Here is a 23,064-nt window from a genome sequence, read left to right as displayed (position 1 = left end):
GCTGGATCGTGAATTCCAGCAGGTGATGATCGCTGTTGCCCAGGTGGTTGAGCACCCACAGTCCCCTCACGAGGTCGTCGCCTGTGGCCAGCACCAGATCCAACAAGGCATCTCCCCTGGTGGGGCTATGCACCTCCTGGGTTAGATGGAGGTCCTGTATCTCAGCTAGGAACCTACGTGAGTGGTCAGACCTGGCTGACTGCTCTTCCCAGAAGATGTCTGGAAAGTTCAGGTCACCCATGATGACCGCATCTTTTGACCTAACTACCTCCGTGAGCTGACTTAAGAATTCCCGGTCTAGCTCTTCCCCTTGGTTGGGTGGCCTGTAGTAGACCCCCACCATTAAGTCCCTTTCCCCTTGACTCCCTTGTATTCTAACCCAGAGCACTTCAGTGTGCCCCTCGTCTGACCTTGTGCTACTTGATGAGGATGTGTATTCCTCCTTGATGTAGAGAGCCACACCCCCACCTTTCCTCCCTGTCCTGTCCCTCCTGTACAACCTATAGCCCTTGATATTCACCGCCCAGTTGTGCGTTGGGTCCCACCATGTTTCTGTGAGCCCCATTATGTCTGGGTTGGTGTCAGCTAGCAGGGGGGTAAGTTCCTCCTACTTGTTCCCCATACTGTGAGCGTTTGTGTAGAGGCATTTGAGGCCTCCTGAAGATATGTACACTGGCCCCCTAATCTCAGTACTGCCCAGGCCCCAGTTGCTTACCTGGATATTCATTCTGCTTGCCGTTGGTCCAGGCTGGGCTGTTCTTGTGGGTGTCACTTGGTTTAGTGGTCCAAGGCTTTCTCTGCCCTCATCTTCCCTGTCCCCCGATGAGCCTAGTTTAAAATCCACCAGGGGAGATCCGCCAACCTAGAAGAGAACACATGCTTATCTTTGGGGGGAAAGGTGAAGCCCATCACGTCTGAGCATGTCTCTTGTTGTGATGTGCGGGTCGTTGTCTAGGAAGCTGAAGCCTGCCTCGAGACACCATTCCCAAAGCTGCCAGTTGGTTTCTCTGATGCAGGTCTCATGTTGTCTTCCACGTCCGCTCACTGGTAGGACAGAGGAGAATACCACCTGTGTTCCTATCTCCCTCAGCATGCCCCCCAGAGCATGGTAGTCCGTTATCAGGTGATCAGGGCTTCTCCTGGCTGCATCATTAGTACCCACATGGATTAGGACCATGGGGTAGTAATCGGTGGGCTGGATCATGGCCTGGATCATCCCCGTCGCGTCCTGAATCTTTGCTCTGGGAAGGCAGTAGACCTTGCGTGTTGAGGGGTTCTGGTGACAGAAGGGGCCCTCCATACCTCTCAGGATGGAGTCGCCTATGATAATCACTCAATGTTTCCTCCTCCGGGTCTGCTTGGCTCCTCCGGCCTGTTTGGAGTGTGAAGAGTGCGGAGTTACCTCCTCTCTGGAGGCACCCAGCACCCATTGGATTTGGCCGAATCAATTCAGGACAGTGATTCGAATCACTGAATCGAATCACTGCCCTCCCAAATCGGCTGAATCCGAATCCAAAGCGAATACTAGCCGCTTTGCACAGGCCTAGCTGTATCCTTAACTCCTGGGCTCAATAGCTACTGACATCCCCTTCCTCCAAGAATGTTTCCAATTCCTTTTTTGAATCTGGTTAAACTGTTAGCTTGCACAACATCTGGTAGCAATGAAGTCCACTTTAATTACATGCTGTGTGAAACACAGTGTGAGAAAAAGAACTTCCTTCTGTTAGTTTTAAACTTACTACTTGCTAGTTTAATGTTATGATCCCTAATTTCTGTATTGCAAAAGAGTAAATAATTAACCCCTATTGACTTTCTCTTCTACATTTAATATTTTGTAAACACTTATCATATCCCCTGCCTCAAGCATCTCTTTCCTAAACTGAATAGGCCTAGCCAGTTTAGTTTATCCACATACCAACATGCCTCCATACCACTAATCATCCTCATTGCCATTCTCTGCACCTTCTCTAGTTTTTTTTATATAATTTCTGAGGTGTGGGGAAGCATTTCTGAAACATTTCTCAAGTTCCCAGTAGTTCTGGCAGTCCTAAGACATCTGGACCAAACCAACCTTAGCTGTAAGTACTGTTGTGTTGCTAAACTGTTTTAGGGTAAGCAAAAGACCAAAGCCCTCACCACTAACAAAATGAAATTTCTAAGCAATTGTTGGATTGAGCTTCTGTTCAGCCATTTCTTCAAAATGTAGTTCAGTCCCAATTCGCAAGTCTCGGTTGCCCCAAAACATGAAAACATGGGTAAAATTGGTACTTCTTTGCTAGGATAACTTCAATCCTTTGTGTAGCTATCATGATAGGTACAGTGGAGAGGGGGGAAAAAAGTACCAAAAAGAGAAAAGCCAAGGAAATCATCAGTGTTATGTTCAGTTTTTACTTATATGGCCATAAGCACCTGGACCGATTTCACATCTGTGATGCTTTAAGCATTGCCAATGGTATATTTGATCATGTAAACTACAGGAATTGAAAGAAAGCTGGGGCTCGTTTCGCTCCGATGCTCTGGTTCACATCTGTTCTTTTTCTCATCTTCAATTGTGCATAAACTTTAGCCAGCTTTTAAAGCTCTAGAGTTTGTTGCAAAAGGATATGCAGCATGATCACAATATTGTACAGTATTTTATTACTCCTTTTGATGACTCCAAGCTGTAGAAACCCATAGAAGAGGATGATTAGTGAAAACAAAATCTCTGACTGCAAATGCGGGATGGAATCAAATGCAACTGAAGTCAGCGGGAGACTTTGACTTCAATAGATTCTGCTTCAGGTCCTTAGTTAAAAAGAGAGGGGTGAAGGGAAAAACAGAGAGAAGAAAGAGATCTGTAGCTGTATCTACATGAGATGGTGACTGCATGGTAGCTCGTTACTACTGTGCAGTAATATTGTGTGGCAGGACATGTGAACTGCCACTATTGCACATTAGTAACGAGCTACTGCACAGTCAGTATCACCTAAAAGCCATATGGTGAATCTGTTGTGCAATAACTCTGGTTACTGCACAGCCATTTAGTACTTCATTATAAAAGTACTAAATGACTGTGCAGGAATGACTGCAGTCAGCATCTCGTGTAGATGCGGCCTGTAGATACCTGATCATGACATTTTGGTTAGGTCATGAGTTTCACTAAAATCTGATTGACACTTCCTGGTCTTCTTGGACCTGATCCAACACACCCTGGCCACGTCTACATGAGATGCTGATGGCAGTTGTTATCGTGCAGTCATTTAGTACTTGCATACACGAGCACTAAATCACTACACAGTAACTGGCATTATTGTGCAATGGCATCCCCAAGCAATGTGCAATGGCATCCCTTTTTGGTGACAGTGACTATGCAGTAGCTTGTTACTACTGTGCAGTAGTGTTGCGTCACACTTTGTGCCATGTGACACTACAGCGCAGTTGTAAGGAGCTATGGCACAGTCAGCATCTCATGTAGATGCAGCCACTGAGGTCGAAAGAGGTCTCCCCTTTAGATGCTATGGCTGCCACAGACTTGTGTGCACAGAGCCTCTATCATTTGCTGAAACTGTGCTTGAAATGTGAGATGTCAGAAGTGGAAGTCCTGTCCTTGGGTTCAGTGGGCCAAAGAAACCTATGCCTAGTTTCCTGCTAACTGAAAGGGTTAATGTGTGCCTGCTTCAAGTAGCTATGTTTTAAAGAAAGCATTTCAGTGCAGCTTTGTGCCTCCCTGTTAGTGCATCATTTTGTGTCTTCATTATTTTGATTTCCCCTTTGACGTCTGTGGCAGTCTAACAAATACACTAGCTAAATAAACATGCAGCTCTGTGCCTAAGTGCCTTTTTCCATGTAGGCCCGTTGGCTTTCCAGACACTATAAATATGAGATTCATCTTCGGGCTTTCTGAAAGCTTGAAGTCACGAGCAGATCCAAGAATCTGCGTAACTTCAATCTGTTCTCAATCTGTAGTGGAGAAACAAAATTTCTCAGTGAAAACACAAAGCAGGAAAGCTAGCTTAGAAAGACAAATTCTTGCCTCTGTCATTTAGTTTATCTTAAATTAGAATATTTGATCTTTTGAATGGAACATAATATGATTCTTGCTCATCTGTACTGTGTGGCTTTTGGAAAATCTGATTTAAATGGGTATTTTCATGAGTTCTTGCCAATGAATACAAACAAGCCTCATTTTCAAGTCATAACTAGAAAGACAGTGGGACTGTTTTCCCTCAGGTTTGGTCAACAATGCCTCCCAGCTAGAGAGCCCAGGGACAGTGTAAAGTTCATTTACCAAAAAAAAAAAAGCACAAAGTTCACTGTTTGTGACATGCTTCTAAAGATAATAACTACAAATTATACCTCAGAGCCTCCTAAAAGCTTCAAGTGGCTGCACATTCACGAATTAATGGGACTTTTTTCCTGGCATTGTTAATGTTTAAAATTAGATCACTCCATGTTTATTTTTGCTCTATGCATGCCGTTTATGTGCATCTATACAGAGCCAAACATCAATGTGCTGGAGAGGAGATTTGGAGAAATTCCTGTTAATGTTCTGCCACCAAAAAGAACATACGCTTGATCTTTTCCTGTCCTCCCTAGATACATGTAAATTGTGCTTGCCAGAGTGGTTTGTCCTGCCAACTCATAGAATACTTATTAAGGAATTATTTTGCACTACTCTTATGTGCCAGATACCTTACAAAGACAAGTCCAAGTGGAGAATACCATGTACGCCTAGAAAGTTTTTTTGATTAGGTCATCTGTTTCCCTAGTTTCAGGTGGAATAATGTGCTATATTAATGTACTCAGTATATTTTTCAGCAACAAAAGTATAAATATGTCTCAAAAGGGCATTAAGTACAAGGGCATTTTCCTTCTCCTTTGGTTGTGGTTGTGAGTAAGCATTGTTCTTTAACTGTGCAGTATCCCAGATATCCCTTCCAGAATTCTGACCAGGATTTTAAACCTGGAGGAAAGCAGCAGCCACTCCAAGACAATCCTTTCCTTGTTTTCCATACAGGTCAGTGCACACTGGGCATTTAGCAGGTGCTAAGTGGATACCCAAAGTACCTTGTCTGCCTGTGTGGATACTCAAGCTTTGGAGATATGATCTAGACACCTGTGTTAATGTCTTTGATGCAGGGTAGAAACTACATCATTTTCTTCTCTCACCAGGATTAGAGGTGTGCAGATTTGAAATTCAAGCTCCTTTTCCAGTGAGAACATGTAAACTGCCAGGAACTGTCCTAGCTGGCAGACCTGAATTGCAACCTTTCCACTTAATTTCTTGGCTGGGAACAGAATGGATGTGTAAGTGCAAGAATGAATAAATGCAAGAAACATACCTCCTAAATCAATGCTACGTGGGTGGCTAAATCTCTGCACTGCTTTCAAAATCCTGATCTTCCAACCACCCTGCAACAGTCTGTATTATCCACATCTCCCAGTATTATTCTTTTTCCCGGCATTATACTTTGCAAGATACATTTTTATTGTAGTTGAGATCAGTGGAGGCATGTGAGCTAAAGCACCTTCTCTGAACTGGAAAGAGCTGCTGGAGAGGCATTCCCTGCCAAAGTCTTCTTGGCTCTGAAATGCTCTCAGCCTTGACCTATTCAAGCTACTCCTCAGCTGCCTAGGAAAAAAGAGAGGCCTTCAAGCATACGAGGAAGCTGAGTAAATCTGGCTAGAGTGGAATAGTTAACTATTTAGCCAATGAACAGTTTATTTGTTGTCATTGGATACTGACATTTAAGTGCCAGTTTTAATTGCCATAAGCGTTCCCAGAGTGAGGGACCAGTGTTTAAAACAATAACTTTGAAAAAAATAATAAGTAAGATATCTTTGTTTCCTGGGGTACTTGAGGATACTCACAGCAATTTTCTTGGTGTTGCAACACATTGCAGTGTCTGCATTACTTTTTGTTGGGGAACTGTGGGATAGGTGCTTTGGATTCCTACAACTGAATGATATAGCAGCAATTTCACAGGGATGCTACCTAATTATTTTACCAGAAATATTTTACAGGACTGCTGTTTAGCTGCAACACTTGGCCCTGAAATTGTGTAGCAAAGAGAACTCCTTACCAGAGACAGGGTGTTACTCAAAATGTATTTGCGACCGTGATGGCACGTTCTGTGGAACCTAAGGACCTGTGTACTCAGAGTGAGTACACCTAAAGAAAAGTCTTATCAGTTCAAATTAAAAAAAGAAGGGAATGGGGCAGTAATGGCCTACCTGACCCACCTTTTTGATCTGAAGAACACTGCAGTATAAAGGTCCATGGCAGCTGGTAGAGGCAACTGCAAACTTTTCTGTACTTCAAATGAAGCTCATTAATTGCTAGAGCCACAGCAGATGTGAAACTGTGTAGTGCTAGTGAAAGTGGCAGAGCTGCATGCAGTGGTTGGTAACTTTTAAAGTAGCGGGCTGGAACAACCCAGCTCAGGTTGGAGATGGGCTGGCACTTTGGAGCTGGCTACTGCTGCTTCTCCTCAGTGCCTGGCCATGTATGGTTTACCGTATTTCCAGTTTCAAGAAAGTGGACACCTGTTGGCGGGGGTAATCTGATTGTGGGTGGGGTGGCAGTGATATGCCCATGCCCTACCCCTGCCCTTCACTCTAAAGCCGTAACCCCCCCAGCCCTGCTGCTGTCCCTCACTCCTAACCCACAGTACCCCTCCCCCTAGACTATGCTGGTTCCCCTCACTCCCAACCCGCAGCCCCCACCTTCCCCATCTCTGCTGATACCCCTCACTTCTGACCTGCAGCTCTCTGGCCCTGCTTGTGTCCTGCACTCCTGACCCACAGTCCTCTGCCCCCCTGGTGCCCCTTACTCCCAAGCCACAGCTCCCACCCAGCCCTGCTGATGCCCCTCACTCTTGACCTGCAGCCCCTTGCTGCCCCCTAGCCCTGCTGGTACCCCTTATTCCTGACTTGCAGCCTCCTGCCCCCCAGCCCTGCTGCCCACGTATCTCCCTGCTGCCCCCAAAGAACCTGTGCACCCCCTTGACCAGTGGAGGGGCAGGCACCTCTCCCCCTTGCCCACCTTATTGCAGCCCCAGCACTGCAAGGCACCTGCCCCACCCCCTGCCCATCCACGCACATATCTACCCATGACCATCCCTAGCCCTGGCCCTCCAGCCTCTGCCCCCACACACTTACCTGCCTGCAGGGGTGGGTACGCAGATGCACATGATGGCCCAGCTTCTGGTTGCCCTCCCTGTTCTCCCCAGCCCCAAGCAGCTCCTTGCTGGGGCAAGTCAGAAAGTGCTGGGAAAAAACTTTGATGCTGAGCGAAGGCAAAGCAAAATCCCAGACATTTGTTGATTTTTTTTTTTTTAAACTATTGGACAGAGGTGGGAGGACCCCAAAAGGGACATGTCTGGGAAAACCTGGACATATGGTAACCCTAGGTAAAGTCTCCCAGCACCTGGCTTCAGCATGGATTAAACCCCTGCTGCCTGAACACTACCATAGCCCTCTGGCTTCCTGGGCTAGACCCAGCCCATGAGCTGTAAGTTGCTGATCCCTAAAGTAGTGCACTAATTTCTGACTTTTTTCCCTGCCATGAACTGTTTCCTATAATTTTCCTATAGTGAAAAGCAGCAATCGCCCTCCATTCCTACTTTTCCAGCTGTGAACAAGCTTCCTGTATAGGGGAAAACCAAAATGTCCAGCAGTATTCTCTCAGTATTTTTACGCTTGTATAACTCCAGTGATCAATGAATTTACTTTTGATTTACAGTGCTGTGATAGAATCAGGCTCCTGCAACCCTAATGGGACCATAGGACCACCAATTGGAAATATCCCCTTATTGGGGCAGGGAAAACATATGCAGAGATTCAGAGGTTTACTGAGGTTTCATTTCACCAAGAGAAGCAGAGACCTCATTAAACTTCTGGAGAAAGGGTGGAGGGAGGAAGGGGGGAAGGTGAAAGAGAGAGGTCTGTTAGAAGCTAAGGCCTTGTTGAGCCAAGGTTTTGCTGAAACCTTAGCAAGGGAGTGTCAGGGGCACAAAGTTTCTTAGTCCTTCCAATAGTATCCCAAGCAGAACACAAGGGAGATGGGATTTAAGAGACATCCCAGAAAAAGGAACTTTTATGTCGCAGAAGTTTCCAAAAGAAAGATTTGTTGCTTGGGTTTTAATCTTTTTTTTACATCCAGGTCTTGCAAAGTATCACCAACAGGTTGAAGAAGAAAGGTGGGAGTGTGTGAAAAGAATGATTTCTTAAGTTTACTTATTAATAACCCAGAAGCAGCATCTATGGCACAGACATTCAAAAAGCCCATGGAGGAATTGATCCAAGTTACACAGGTTTTTGTAAGCGGCTGTGGTGAGATCAATAGCAAACAGAGTACATGTTTGCCCTTCAGTGAGGGTGGCACACAGGCTGCCTGTACTGGCTAAGGTCAGCAAGTCAAGGGCACTCCTGCATGCCTCCCAGTAGACCCCATAGGCTCCCTGGACTGCTGGAGGCTGCCTAGCACAGTGGAGTGCCTGCCCCCACCCTCCTGATCAGCTGCCAGGCACAGTCTGCATCAGTCCATGCCCCACCTGCTCCTAAAGTTTCCAGAGGTCTCTGCCTGGTGCCCCAACTTGGATGCTCAGTGTCCCTCCCTCAGCCCTTCTGCCCCTAGTAGCTGAGAGCCAAAAATACCTTGCAGCACCCCAGGTGCCCATGGACTGGGTACCTGTGGGCAGTGGCCAAGCCATGGAGGTCACAGGGTTGCCTCCGTGCAGACAGTCCCAGTATTCTGCCCCCAGCCACCCTGACTCACCAGAGGCAGACTGATTGCACTGGATCCTGCTCAGGAGGGCACGGGGGGATCTATTTTAGGGTCTTGGTAGCAAGGTGTCTGGCTCTGAGATGTGGTGTGCAGGAGCCAGGGTTGTGGTCCATGGGACTATGCCTGCACATGGGGCTCCCTAGATGGGTGTGCAGAAGCCCGGGTTGTGATCTGTGGGGTTGTGCCCAAGCATGGGGGTTCTCCTGGACTCAGTGTCAGGTCTGTATGTGCATCATAGGGTGATTTGTGATGGTGTGTAGGGGACAAAAGTGCCCTAGGCTCATGCAGGGGACACAAATGCCTCCCTTTCCCCCACCGCCTGCAGCTGCAGGCTGGAAGTCAGAGAAAGGGCTGTGGAAAGAGTCTGTGCCAACTCAGCTTTGGAGGGAGGGTGGGGCGGTCACTGAGCCCTTGGTCAAAGCAGTCAAGCACAGGGCAAGTGCTAGTGCATCTGGCTGTGAAGGGAGAGTTTCAAGGGACCATAAAGGAGCCTGGGATGCCAGAGGACAGCAGTTTAACTTGAATTTATAGGGGATCTGGTACAGAAGTTTGATTTTGGCTAGAGCAGTAAATCAATTTTAGTATCAATGCACATCTATCCAGGTCTATCTTAGACCAGGTTCTGTCATTTTTGGACCAGTCTGTGTGAGCTAAACTTCTGTAGTTACAGGTTTAGATTGATTTGATGAATTTAGATTGATGTATAATATCTATATCTGGCCTATATGTTATAGCATTGCCTTAAACAGTTTAGTATTGCTTAACTGTACAGAATATAATCTTGGAACTTGTTTTTTTTCCCTCACTCCTTTGAAGTCAATTAAATTAATCATAATAGTGTTTACACCATTAAGGTGAAGCTAAGACACTATAACTTTATCTATACTAGATAGTGTCCATATTACAGTATGGTGAGAGTCTAACTGCATTGTGAACACTAACCTAGACAATACTCCAGGTTCTCCCCCCCTCCATGTATCATGAAGCCTGCTTTAGCAGGTTTCCATGACTTGCTAGTAAAAATCCTTAGGCTCTAGCTGCCTTAAGAGCAGTTGTGCTGCTACTGCAATATGGGAATCAGTGTTTTAACTGCCATGTTATTTTTAAGATCTCTAATCTGATGGGGGCAGGCTGGCACTTTAGAGACCAACTGGTTCAGAGAGGCATAAACTTGTCATGGCATCAAAGTTAGGCTGTAGTTCACAAAACTCATGCCTCCCTGATCCAGTTAGTTGCTAAAGTGCTGCTATGCTTTGCCTTCTGCCTGACCCAGCCAATTACCCCTCTCTAGCTTGTTGATGGAGAAATAGGTCCATAAATAAAGGTCTAAGCTGTTTTAGTAATAAAATCTAGTTAGTGTTTTTAATAGCTAGTCCCATCTACATGTAGCTTTGTTCATCTGCTGGGTATGACCCCTGCCAGTTAAGAGGAAGATAGTGAAAGTAGACAAAAGAAAAACCAACTTTGATGTTAAGCTTTCCTTAATTTTGAAAACATGAGGCCTTCTTTATTCAAATCAAACTTCCAATTTTGGTGTCATTCTAAGAGCTTTAATGCCAGCCTTATGTAGTGCTTGTAAACTTCTAACAGCCTGCTGCCTGACATTACCTATTCCCAGTGTGCCATCCCTTTCTTCTTCCCTGTCCATCTTCCATCACTGGATAGTCTCTCATCTCTAGGTTATTTATATACAGATTACAAGCAAATCAAGTTGTTGGAAAAGTACGCATATGCATGTGCCCACTCACACACACACCCCACAAAAGCCTTGTATCAAAATAATTTATTATAAACAAGTATTCAAAAAGACAACTTCACTGAAGTTTGTCTGTCTTCGTGACATACAGGAGTGTGTTCAACACAGCCTTAGTCTAACATAACATCATAACAATTTGTTTGAAAAGGCCAAATTCTGCCAGTTCACCTCACGTATCCCTGCAGTGACAGAATTTGGTCCTCTATACTTGGCACATTCTGACACAAGATGTAAATGCATCCCCCTCTATCTATCTGGATTATGCTGTGACAGTGGTATTCATGTCTAGAAGTCACATGGCAGGTCTGAAGCATTTATTTGTATTGGGAAGTCTTTGATCAGCTGAATCAGTATTAAGAAATAGTGCGTGATGATCATATACCACTGGTTGTTGCTTAGAAAAAAATAAATAGTTAACTAATTAAACTGCTCAACACTAGTCTAAATTCCCAGAAATGTTTGATTACGCAGGGATGTCTCAGAGCTTGCTTCCTCATACAACAAAGGCAGAGTTAAACCTGACCTATAGAATCAGGGTCTGACAATACTCGATGCTTCAATTAATGCAAGCTTTTTTACTGCACTGGAAAATGTAGCCGTCCTGGCAACTGGCCAACAACTTCACTTTCTCAGTCTTTGGCAGCCAACATCACTATTTGCCACTCAACTCTAAGCTGCTAGAGTCAATATTTTTGTCCGTATTTTCCATTACATCTGGGCAACCTGCTGTATATTCAAGTATTTTCATCTTTCAGGTCTGAAGTTGCCAGGTTAGGTGGACTTCTCTTCATTAACACCTGAAGCAGAGTTTTCCTCTTCTCCTTCCTTCAGAGTTCATGTTCCTTGGGGCTCCTTGGTAATCAGTGGCTTTTTACACAGTTCTTGGTAGAATTCAGACTCCAAAAATCGTGGATAAGAGTTATTCTCCATCAAGCTGTAGACTCTTTTCTGTGCTGCGCTGAAGCAGGTGTGGTTAGCTTCCTGAATATTCTGGGCAATCAGGTTCTTGGTCTGAAAGTCTATGTTTATCTGCAGAGAATGAAGGAAAAAAAAATTACTGAATGTTCAATTCAAGCAAATATGATAGTACCACAAAATTCATTTTACACAAAAATGAGGATGTTGTTTCTTTAATGCCAAGGTCTGATATTGCAGCCTCGAGTTAACGTATTTGCCTCCTCAATGAAGTTGCAGAATGAGACCCATATTTCTTTAAGAAGGAATAGTTTTTTAAATGTACTTTACTATCAGTGAAGTGGAAGGTGATGCCTCATTGTGGTGATGACACGCATACATTGCAGGTATTTAACAGAGCACTGCTGATTTACCTTAGCTGAGCATCCGACTCAGAAGGCAATGCCAACATAACTTGGGAAATTATGAATATATGAGGGCACTAATGTCTGCATTTGGTTGCTTATCAAGAATGCACACAGTGTAATCTGGATACCAAAACTTAAAAAACCCCCCCAAAAACATGCTGAGGGTAAATGGAGGAAGAGCAGGGAGGGGATGGATTTCAGAGAACATTGGAGTTGTGCTCAATAATGATGTGCAATTTATGCCCCCTCCTTTTTAAGCTGTTTTTTTACCTCCTTGGGAGCCTCCTTTTCAATGAAGTCATTGAAGATCTTTTTTGCCTTGGATGTCAGCTTTTGTGGTGACTTTGTTTTCTTGAAGTCTTCACACGCTAGCCAGAAATCGATGTTTTCTTCGCAGAACTCTGATTTCAAAAAAGCTCGGAAGGCTGCAAGACCATCTGTGTTGCAAAAAAAATAAAACAAACCCAGAAAGGGGTATGAGTTGTAAGCAAGCCAGGAATTTCACATTTATCAACAGCTCATCATACCTTTTCCCCAACCAAACATTTGCTGCTAGTTTTTTGCTCTATTTCTTTTAAAGCTGTTACGGCATGCAATTGCCTCTCTGCATATATACAAACAATTATTAATCTCTGCAACAGCTTGTTGCGCTTCATTTTTTTTTTTTTAGTGAAACCATAAGACAAAAAAAACAAACCAATCTAAACTCAACATATTTAAAAATAAAACAAAGCACCCTCCCTGCCAAAAAAAATTGCTATATCTTTAAAACAGACATTATACAATTCCACTCTTGAGAGGAGAGCTTGTATATTCACTTCTAGGTGGGAGTAAATATTTGTGACAGAGCTATAAACTACTGGAAGATGTTTGTAAGGAAAAGGCTGATTCAAAGTTTACTGGAGCAAATGCTGATCTAATTAGTCTTTTTTTGCTCATTTGGTAAGTGGTTTCTTTTGCAGAGACTGCAGTAAAACCCAAAGAGGAATAAACTGCCATTGATTCACTGTTGTGGAATCAAGCCCAAAATACGTAAATTTAACAGTTTATCGTGGATAGGAATCCCTCTTGTATACAAGCAGCACAAAGCATGTACCATTTGGGTTGAGGAAAATACTGTCATGTATTAGCATTTTGCTTGGAGCAAGATGTTAGAGCTATGCGTTAGGGTCCAATTCATCCTCTACTACAATCAATCGTGACATTCAGTAGACTCTTATTGTTAAGGGTTAATTGTCAATTGATAAGAGTTGGTGCATGAGCAAAGCTTGCTGAATGCAGAAACTAAGTATGGTGTGAAAGGATGGCTCTTTTTTGCATTTATGCAGTATATTCCTGCAAAGCTAGAGTGAAATACAGGGCCAGCTAAAAATACTGGGAGATGACAAAGATTAGGGCTACAGCAAGAAATAAAGATTTTGCAGTCAGAAATGTTTCTCATGAGAATTTTTCTTATGATTTTTTAGGTACATGCAGACATTTTATAAAAAGGACATGCTAGGGCTTAGATATTCATGCATTCACAAAGTTGTTCAATGAGCAATTTAGAATCTGGATGTGCACTGAAGACCAAGACTTATTCTTATTTGTGACAGCCTTTCCTAAAAACTACAGGGAGATGGTAATCTTGTAAATAAAAGCTTGCTCTATCTTCCTTCAAGACTGACTTACATTTGTTAGTTAGAAGTTCATCAAAAGCTTCTGACCACAGCTGGGCTTCTTCAGGAGAAGGCCTGTATAAAGAGGGATAGACAATGTTAGATGGTTTTGTTCCTTTCATGTTTAAAACATCTGCGATTCATTTGAGCAAAATCTGAATCTTTAAGTTACCTGAAGTAAGCATGTTGTTTTCCCTTTTTCTTGGGCTTCGTTTTGCGAGAAGTGGAAGAATTTTGCAGGAAATAGCTCAATCTTGTTTTCCAATCTTTAACACTAGAAAATAAGAAAATACTATATTAAATAAACAGTTCATTAAAAACAGAACAAAACAAAAACACGTTGTTACATCTTCACAATTTTTTACTTGAGCTAGGAAAGAGCATTGCAAAATTTTTCATTAGTGTTTCATGCTAGTTTTGCCAGCCCAGCAGCTGTGGGACCAGATTCCACATCTTTAATTTCCATTTCAGAAAGGTATGACTCCTATTTCAGGGAGCACAAAGGTTCACTGCTAAGGTGAGCAGACCAGCCCCTATCCTGTGACAGGACAATGACTAACTGTTACTAAGGCATCTCTGAATAGTGAAACAAATAGAGGTGTGTTTTTGAACATGACACAATATAGCATGTTGACCAGGACTCAGTCTTTCCATGATCAATGGGAATTTTAGCCTGTCAGAGACTAAAATGGGAATTGAGTCTCAGGTGTACTGTTCTTAGAAGAACTTTTTATTATAAATAAATTTAAATTTAGAGATTTGCTCTCTCAGTCTGAGGGCCAATATTTGGACTCAGAGAATCCCAAATGATCACTTAAGTGGCTAGGCTATTTTAGGGCCACACTATGAAATCTGTAGACCAGCAAAAAAGAGTAAAGCTGCAGCACAGAATGATTCACAGACCTTTACATGACATGGGGAACTTCACAACAGCCTGTTCCTTACAGTTTAAATATCATAGGTCTCATCAGATAATGCAAACAATCAAGTCAATGCAAGCTTTTCAGAGATGCTTTGTTTTGGGATAGTGGGTCCCTGCAGCATTTTCAACTCCTTATACCCTGTATGCAGCACAGGATTATAGGAGGACATCACTCACCCCGTACAACCTCACTGTTTCTAGGCACAACAATGATATCTGCATTCATTTCCCCATTCAAACATGCACCAGACCCACCCAGCCATTGCCTTTCTCAGCAAAAGTTCAGCACACACAAGCACTTAGCTGCTCTGGGCTTCTACAATTTGGGCTTCCCTAAATCCCCTGTGACATCCAATACATAAAATACCCCATTCTGTCCTTGCCCTCATACTTGCATCAGAGCGGAAAGCATTTTTTGTTTTAAAACAGACCACCAAGGCTGTGTAAATGTCCTATTTAAATGTAAGTGTCACTAATGCCCAAATCTGATAGATAAATCGACCGATCCATCTACCAGATCTGTGTGTGTGTGTGTGTGTGTGTGTGTGTGTGTGTACACACACACTATTTATAGATGCCTATGTCTACACACAAATAAATATACACGTGTACACACACATAGCCATATGCATCTATTAGCAGATATACATGTATAGATGCCTATGTCTATAGAGGTTTATTTCCAGATGATATGTATACACACACACACAAATATGCATATACATACACACACCTCTACATCGATCTATTCATAGATCCCCATGTCTATAGATGCCTATTTACAGATCAAAGGCTTTTTCCAACTGAGAGGCACACTCAAATCCCGATCCTGAAAGCTGCAGGTAGCTCTGCAGGGAGCTGGGCAAGGACAGGCATACAGCTCATATCAACTCACATCGTTCTCTTCATCTTCCCTTTCTTCTCTTCTTTGCTGCCACCAGTCCGCTCCATTTGTGCGCAGTTGTGCTGGAGGGCAAAGAACACGACACTCTGCATGCTAAGAGCTCCGGGGCGGCTCAGGCCAGGCGGGCACTACGAGCGCGGGGCAGCGGCGGCCTTTATAGAGAACGGCGGGGGCGGGGCTGCTCTGGGTCCCGCCTCCGCGCGGCGCCGATTTGCTCGTGGAAAGAACAGCGCGCGCGGGCTCGTGTGTCACCGGCGGCCGGGCGCGCACGTGGGGAGCCGCGCTGACGCAGTGTCCCTCCGGCTCCGGGCAATCGCTGGCCAAAAAAAAAAGAAGAAAGAAACCAGCGATTGCTGTAATCGCCCGCCGGCAGCTGCCAGCAGAGCCGAGCGCTTCTGTTTTGGTTATAGCCAGAAGGAAAGCGCTCACGCACACGCGCATAGCTGGCTATCTGGCTGTCCATCTAGGGACACACACATATACGGCGTATACACACACATCTATCTGTCTGTGTATCATCTACAGACACACACATACCTATCTATCTACAGACATATCTATCTATCTATCTATCTATCTATCTATCTATCTACAGACACATGGACACTGATACAGTATACACACATATCTAGCTATATACATGCACAGACATGCACACATATGGTGTATATATATATTCTTATATATACACATACATACACACATGCATATACATACATACATATCTACAGACACATGGACACAGATATAGTATACACATATCTATATACATACACAGACATGCACACGTGTGTGTGTGTGTGTGTATATATATACACACACACGCATGCATATCTATTTATCTACAAACACGGACACAGATACAGTACACACACTATCTATATACATACACAGATGTGCACACATATATATATACACGCATGCATATACATATATACATATCTATTTAGCTATCTAAAGACACACAGATACAGTATACACACGTATCTATCTATCTATCTATCTATCTATCTATCTATCTACATACACGGACACGTGGTGACACGTAGGGGGTGCATGGGGTTGCACGTGCACCCCTTGAGAGCGCTGGTGTACCCCTCTGCAAGCACCGGCCGAGGAGTGGAGCTCCGTGGCGCTCCCAGAAGCGGCCGTAGCCACTTCCAGATGCAGCCTCAGCAATTGGCTGTCTTGCGATCAGCCATGGGGGGACTCCTCCTCCCTGGTCAGCGGGACTGGCCATGGGGGGATCCCCCCCACTTACTGGGGGGCATGTGCCCCCCGACTAAGGCAGCACCAGTCGCCCATGTATATACACACACATATACATACAGAACGCGTCTACATGTGCGCCCCACTGTGCAGTCGGTACTGTGCAGTCATTTAGTACTTGCTTTAGCACAGTACTAAATGACTGTGCCGTTTCTGCCAGTACTGTGCAGCCCTGGCGGCACACAGGTCATTGCTACTGTGCATTAGCAGTGGCATCACGATTAGTGCCCATTGACAATATGTCGCCTTAGTGACGAGTTATGCTGCCGTAGCTTATTGCTATGATGATGTAGTGTCTTGTGTAGAAACCCCCGCCCCCCACCACACACGGACACACACATATAAACACACATACATATATAATGTACTGGATGTCATTGGGATTTGGGAGAGAATATCTGCATTGTAGAAACCCAAAGCAGCAAAATTCTTGTCTTTGTTGAGCTTGCTGAGAAATGATATATATATTTAGTAGGTGTGTGCTCACTTGTATATAGATATATATTTGGTAGGTGTGTGCACAGAAAGCTGGTGGGGGGGAAGGGGTGCTGCACATTTGAAGGCACCAGATCAATGCTTTGGCACCTTTTCTCACATTCTGGGAAGGTCAATGGATAATAATGCAAGAGCTGTTGTGCTCATCAGCCTAGCTCCTTCTTCCCTCCCAAAAAGAAAACAGTCCTAAAAAGGATAATTCAGACTAATAATTATGTTCTCTCTTTGCCATAATATCTTAATGATAATGCTAAGGTTGCTTTAGCATTTGCTATTTATTGTACTCTGCAGCAAACAGTTTGGAACGATGGAATCTTGGTAGCGTTCGAGAATTCATTTTTTTGTGTGTTAACTAAGCAAAGTCTTGTATTTCTCTTCAGTTTATTTGTGTGTCTGGTAAGGAGATGTACCAGGTTTTGCACAGAATTATTTACATTCCAAACATGATCCCCTTTGTGCTAGTGTTTTACAGGAAATTCTGCCTTTCACAACCAGTTTTGCACTTGGAAAATGTTGTACAACCTGTGCTTGTTCTTACGCTAAAATCTGCCTGGAAATTTTTAAAGGCATTTAATTTAATAAAGGAATTTTCCATTGACCTTCCCTGAATGTGAGAAAAGGTTCCAAAGCATTAATCTGGTGCCTTCAAATGTGCAGCACCCCTTCCCCCCCACCGTATTGACATCTCAAGGGAAAGGACTGAGTCTCTCCCCTGCCTGGTGCTAGGTTTACTTTCAGCTCAACTTAATAGACCAGTGATTCTCAACCCCTTTAGACTCAAGGCACTATTCAGAAATGCCAGCTTTTAGCTTTCATTCATTTCTTGACCACAGAAAAACAATAGAGCAATTCTTCTGTTGCAAAGAGCTCAGAAAACCCACAACAGATTAGGGTGTTGGTTTTTTTTTTGATCCTGTAGATTCCTATTTTAAACCTCTGGGTTTTTCTTGTGAACCATACATAGATGCTAGTATTGCACAGAACTCTTATAAGATTTTCATGGCACTCAAGGGTCCAGGATCCTGGTCCAGGGTCACTGGGCTTTTTAAACATTTAAACTATTTAAAGACTCAAACGGTTTTCATTTTTGCTGAAGTCATTCCTTGGAGTGTGCACAGCTCATGAAAAAGAAGAAATGAGAACTATAAATGCAGGCAGCCTTTCAAAAGAAAGATACATAAAATTAAAGTATTCACTTCTTGGTAGTTTTTCTTTCCCTGATTATGTACGCTATTTTTTTCTGCCTTAAACTGTATGAACATTTACACTTTTCTAACTCTTTGGCAAGTAGAAATCGTGTATATTGCTGCCATATGAAACTGAATTTGTTTATTTCTTTGTCTAAGCCTTTAGCTATAATTTGAGGATTTATGTGCTATTTCCCAACAGATTCAAGTGCTTGACTGGGCAGCAACTTGTCCACGGCATTCAGATTTGGAATACATTTCTATTTCTTCTCTATCCTTACAGTTGCTTGCACTACTGAACTGCCCTGAAGAGCGCAGTGTCTAGCAGGGACTGGTCTGAGATGGCCATACAGATTGTATTCATTGTGATTAGTAAGATCTAAGGGTGTAGTCACAGCAGTTTTTGGCACTTTTATGCACAGTTTGGGATAGAGTGTAGCCTGTCTATTAAGATACCACCTGGCTGTGGTATGGCTAAGCAGCTGCTTGAGAGACTAGAATCACTTAAGTATGTGCATAATGCTTGGTAAGTCCCAAAATTTTAATGGGAGAAAAACCATGGTGGAAAAAGGGACCGTCCATATTTTTAATCCAGTGATTAGGGCACATGCCAAGGGAGCCACAGACCCGAGTCCTTATCCCCTTTCACCCAAAGCAGGATTTGAAACTGCACCTCCTGCTCCTCAGCAAAGTGGTCTAAACACCAGGCTACAGGCTAGGCATTACCCAGAGCACTCTTCGGCCCTCTTGAAGTTAACCCACTGAGGACTGTGGTTCTGTTGCTTGCTCCAGAAGACAGGAGTCCCACTTTTTTAAGTTGAACCACAACTCCTACTTGTAGAAATTATTAAATTCAAGGTGCATAGGGCCAACTAGAAGGGGAGGGCTGGAAAGTGCTCTGAGTGATACCAAGCAAGTGGTTTAGAGCACTATGCTGGGAAGTGGGAGATGGTGTTCAAACCCCATGTAAGCAAGGGTAATTTGGAATCTGAGCCTGCTGCTCCATGGATAGTTGCCCTAACCACTAGGCTATTGGACTAAAAGGTAGAAGGGCCATTCTTCTCCTTCATTTTACTTGCAGCAGGCATGTGCACAGGGTTGATTCTCTTCTATCTAGGAGGGAAACAGATTTCCAAAATGTGTTGAAGTGGGGGTATCTAGTAAATACCATCTGTCGCTGTAAGTGTAATACCTCAAAGTTGAGACAAATATAACTTCTAGACATCCACAGAACTCTTTCTCCCATTGTGCATCAAGCAAAGCTATGGAGAAGCAGAAGCTGGACTCTACAGAAAAATCAATTGCATTTTTTTCTAACTTGTTAAAAATTTTTAACAAAAATACTTTTCTGTTACCCACTATATTTTTCTGGCATGGTGCATTAAGTTTCGGGCAGAAAAATATGGTTTCGTTCCTCTAATTTTATCAAGCTTCTCTGAATGAGTATCAGATAATCTGACTTGGGCATTATTTTCACTAGCTTCTTTTGAGAAATCTCACATTATTGCATTACCATTAGTGGAGCAATGGGGGAGCACGAATGTAGTAGGTAGGGTTTGGGGCTGTTGACCTTTCTATCAATTCTGTCTAACCCTGTTCTAAGTAGGAATGAGATGTGGAAATACCCTTGCTGAAAGCTACATCAATGGAAGATTTCCCGCATAGACACACAGTCCACGTGATTTATAAAGCTGTGCTTACTTGATTCCAAACATTTTAAATCCTCACTTGAGAGTCACAAGGTCAGTAGCCCTGTGTTGCTGTAAATGATTTGATGGTAGCCTGCCAGAAGCAGTTGAGCAACTTGCAAGACTCTCATGGCTAAGGCAGCACCCGCACATGTGAAACTCTTACAGAACACAGCCCATTATTAGGGATGGGCAAACTGGTTTTGTTTAAAATAAGAACACACATGAAACTAAGCCCTTGGCCTTACTTAAATTAGGCCATATTCAGGGTAGTCCATGTGAGGGGAATCTTCTTTTTAGTGACTACTCTTATCCCACAGCTCCAGTCCCAGAACACCAGATAGATTCCATTCTTTCCCCAAATCTACAGTAGCTTTTCCTTGTTCCCCACCCTCCCCACACTTATGCAATTTTCTGAAGTTTGTCTCATATTCAAACCCTCTTGATCCCTGTGCCTTGAAAACTGGCTCTGCATTTAGGAATGCGTCACTGACCAGAGCTTCTGTAGTTTTTTGGTGAACCTGGGCATTGTCTATTTATATGTTTACTGAGCATGTCTACATGAGACACTTCCTATGCATTAGCCTAATAACGCTGGCCAATAGCATGGTGGTTAAAAACCATGCTAATAGCCTACTGTGCCGTGTTATTAAGATAATACACAGTAAGCATCACAAAAAAAACATGTGCCGGTGCTTCTGCAAGTAACTAGTTACTATGCATTTAGTTAGTACTTTATTAAGCAAGTACTAAACCAAATGCACAGTACCTAAGGTACATTAATGAACATATAGACACACACACTGACAAGGAACTCAGAAGAGACCTTTCCAGATTTAGTTGTAGAATCTTCAGATAGTGGAGCTTTATGAGGAGGGCAGCAGAACGTATACTGAAGAGAGAAGCTAGAACAAGTTCGTAGGAACTGGGAGGGGAGTGGTTATTTATAAATGAGTTAGAATTTAAGTGTGACTAGCTAAAGTGATTTTTTGTGGGAAAGGATCAGAGTGGGCATGTCTATACAAGATGCTAAAGGCGTAGTAGACTAATTCTACTGCTCATTAGCACGGCCAACAAAAACTGTGCTAATGCACTAATGTGCAGTAGAATTAGTCTACTGAACATTAGCATAATGAAAAAAAATGTGCTGGCTCTAGTGCACAGTAGCGCCATTTACAGCACATTAAGTTAGTACCTGTATGTGAAAGGGGGCTGTCTCAGGGCCGGGTCTCATCATTGGCCCACCCACCTGCCTAGGGCAGTCTACCATGTCTCACCTGCCATGATTTGCTGTTTTAAAACTGGATGTTAAAATACAGGAGGCTGCCCATTTAATGCCCTGACGCCTAGGGCAGTATACACAGCTCCAACCTTCCCTATATTGTGTCCCATGCCTTGCAGATGGCATCGCAAATTGGTAACAGCTGGGCCTTTAGCAGTCTACTCTTGTACTCCGCCCACTCTTACAGGGCCTCATTCACCCTGCCCACTCTCACTGGTCCTCATTTATACTGCCCCTCTATGGGTCACTTTCAACCTGCCACGGTCTGTGCAGCCCACTCTACATGACCTTTCAGGCTTTCCTACTCACACTCCGGCTGGTCCACATGCAGTCCTTCAGGTGCCACCATGCACCCTACTCTGTGTGGCCACTGGCCTTATGCCTCACACTGGACTGAACTTAGCCACTAGCCCCTCTCTGGGCAACTTGCTTATGCTGCCGCTCTTGTTGGGGTTGGCCCATGTACAGCTTTTCAGGTTGCCTGAGAATCCCTACTCTACACGCCCCCTAGTGCAGTCCTTCAGGCCCGCCTGTTCAGACCCTACCGTACACCCCTTGCACACAGCTCTTCAGGTACCACTGTGCACCCTACTCTGTGTGGACCTCTCCACATACTTTCACCCCCTCACCGGGGTCCCCATTCTTCCCCCTCACTGGGGCTTGGGGTCATACACCCCACGGGCTCAGGTGTCCACAGACGTGCCTGGCCCCACTGCTTGTCCCTGCTCTAAATTACCCACTGGGTAGCGGGAGCTGGGGTTATAGGGCACCCCTACCCACCCTGCAACTGGTCTGGCATTTCTGGGAAACTACCCTGCCATGAGTAGTCCTACCAGACCATCTTTCTCCAGCAGCGTGTAGTTTTATGTCATGCCCCAGGACAAGGAGCCTCCTGCCCTTACCTCCAAGAATGTTCTGAGCAGCAACTCACCTGGTTACTGTTCTTCTGGCTGCCAGGACCAGACTGCTGACTCAGCCTTGAGGGCTTGAGCTAAAATGGAGGCCGCTCAGCCTGCTTCTCCAATCACATGACTCTCCTGTGGTCATATGACTGCCTCATTAGGGCTGGCCTATCCTGCCGGCTGTCTGGATGCCTGATCTGGCCCTTAAAGTAGCAGGCACCAAAGGTGCTCTGCCACACTGTAATTACAAGTACTAAAAATAACACACCATAATTATGGTTCATTACTGAATGTGTAGACATGACCAGTGGTGGGGAGGTTAGAAGATAATTGAAAGAATGTGGAACATTACTAAGAACCAGTTTTGGGCGCCGCACTTCAAGAGGGACGTGGGGAATCTCGAGAGGGCCACTAGTATGATTAGTGGCCTTCGTGATAGACCCTACGGGGGGAGGTTGAGAGAGCTGAATCTCTTCAGCCTTCACAAGAGACGGCTGAGGGGAGATCTTGTGGCCGCCTATAAATTTATTAGGGGAGGTCAACGGGGAATAGGGGAAGTGCTGGTTACTAGGGCGCCCCAGGGAGTGACTAGGAATAACGGGTGTAAACGAGAGTGGATTTAGGTTAGATATTAGGAAGAAATTTTTCACAGTAAGGGTGGCCAGGATCTGGAATGGGCTTCCAAGAGAGGTGGTGCTATCACCTAGCTTGGAGGTCTTCAAGAGGAGGCTAGATTGTCACTTGGCTGGGGTCATCTGACCTCAGTCCTCTTTCCTGCCAGGGGCAGGGGGTCAGACACAATGATCCATTGTGGTCCCTTCCAACTCTACAATCTATGAATCTAGGAATAAGAAGGGTGGAATGAGAAGACTTCAAAAGTTCATAAATTAAGAATCTTTGGTTAAGCATCTA

The 23,064-nt window shown here is 44.2% G+C and overlaps 1 protein-coding gene and 1 long non-coding RNA gene across 2 annotated transcripts in view; one reads left to right on the top strand and one right to left on the bottom strand.

Moving 5' to 3' along the window:
- The window catches only part of LOC109286347 (uncharacterized), a 55,846-nt gene that overhangs the window by 13,730 nt on the left and 19,052 nt on the right, over positions 1–23,064 (top strand). The gene's annotated exons all lie outside the window — the stretch shown is intronic.
- On the bottom strand, positions 10,534–15,473 carry RGS2 (regulator of G protein signaling 2). Its single transcript, XM_006276533.4, has 5 exons — positions 15,321–15,473; positions 13,676–13,777; positions 13,517–13,578; positions 12,116–12,282; positions 10,534–11,552 (listed from the first exon to the last, which is right to left on the bottom strand). The coding sequence occupies exons 1-5, from the start codon at positions 15,419–15,421 to the stop codon at positions 11,358–11,360; spliced, it is 627 nt and encodes a 208-aa protein (XP_006276595.1). The 5' UTR covers positions 15,422–15,473; the 3' UTR covers positions 10,534–11,357.

Source organism: Alligator mississippiensis, chromosome 5 (assembly GCF_030867095.1).
Source record: "Alligator mississippiensis isolate rAllMis1 chromosome 5, rAllMis1, whole genome shotgun sequence".
Taxonomy (NCBI): Eukaryota; Metazoa; Chordata; order Crocodylia; family Alligatoridae; genus Alligator; species Alligator mississippiensis.
The sequence above is the reverse complement of the archived record's forward strand: the minus strand, read 5'-3'. Positions and strand labels throughout refer to the sequence as shown.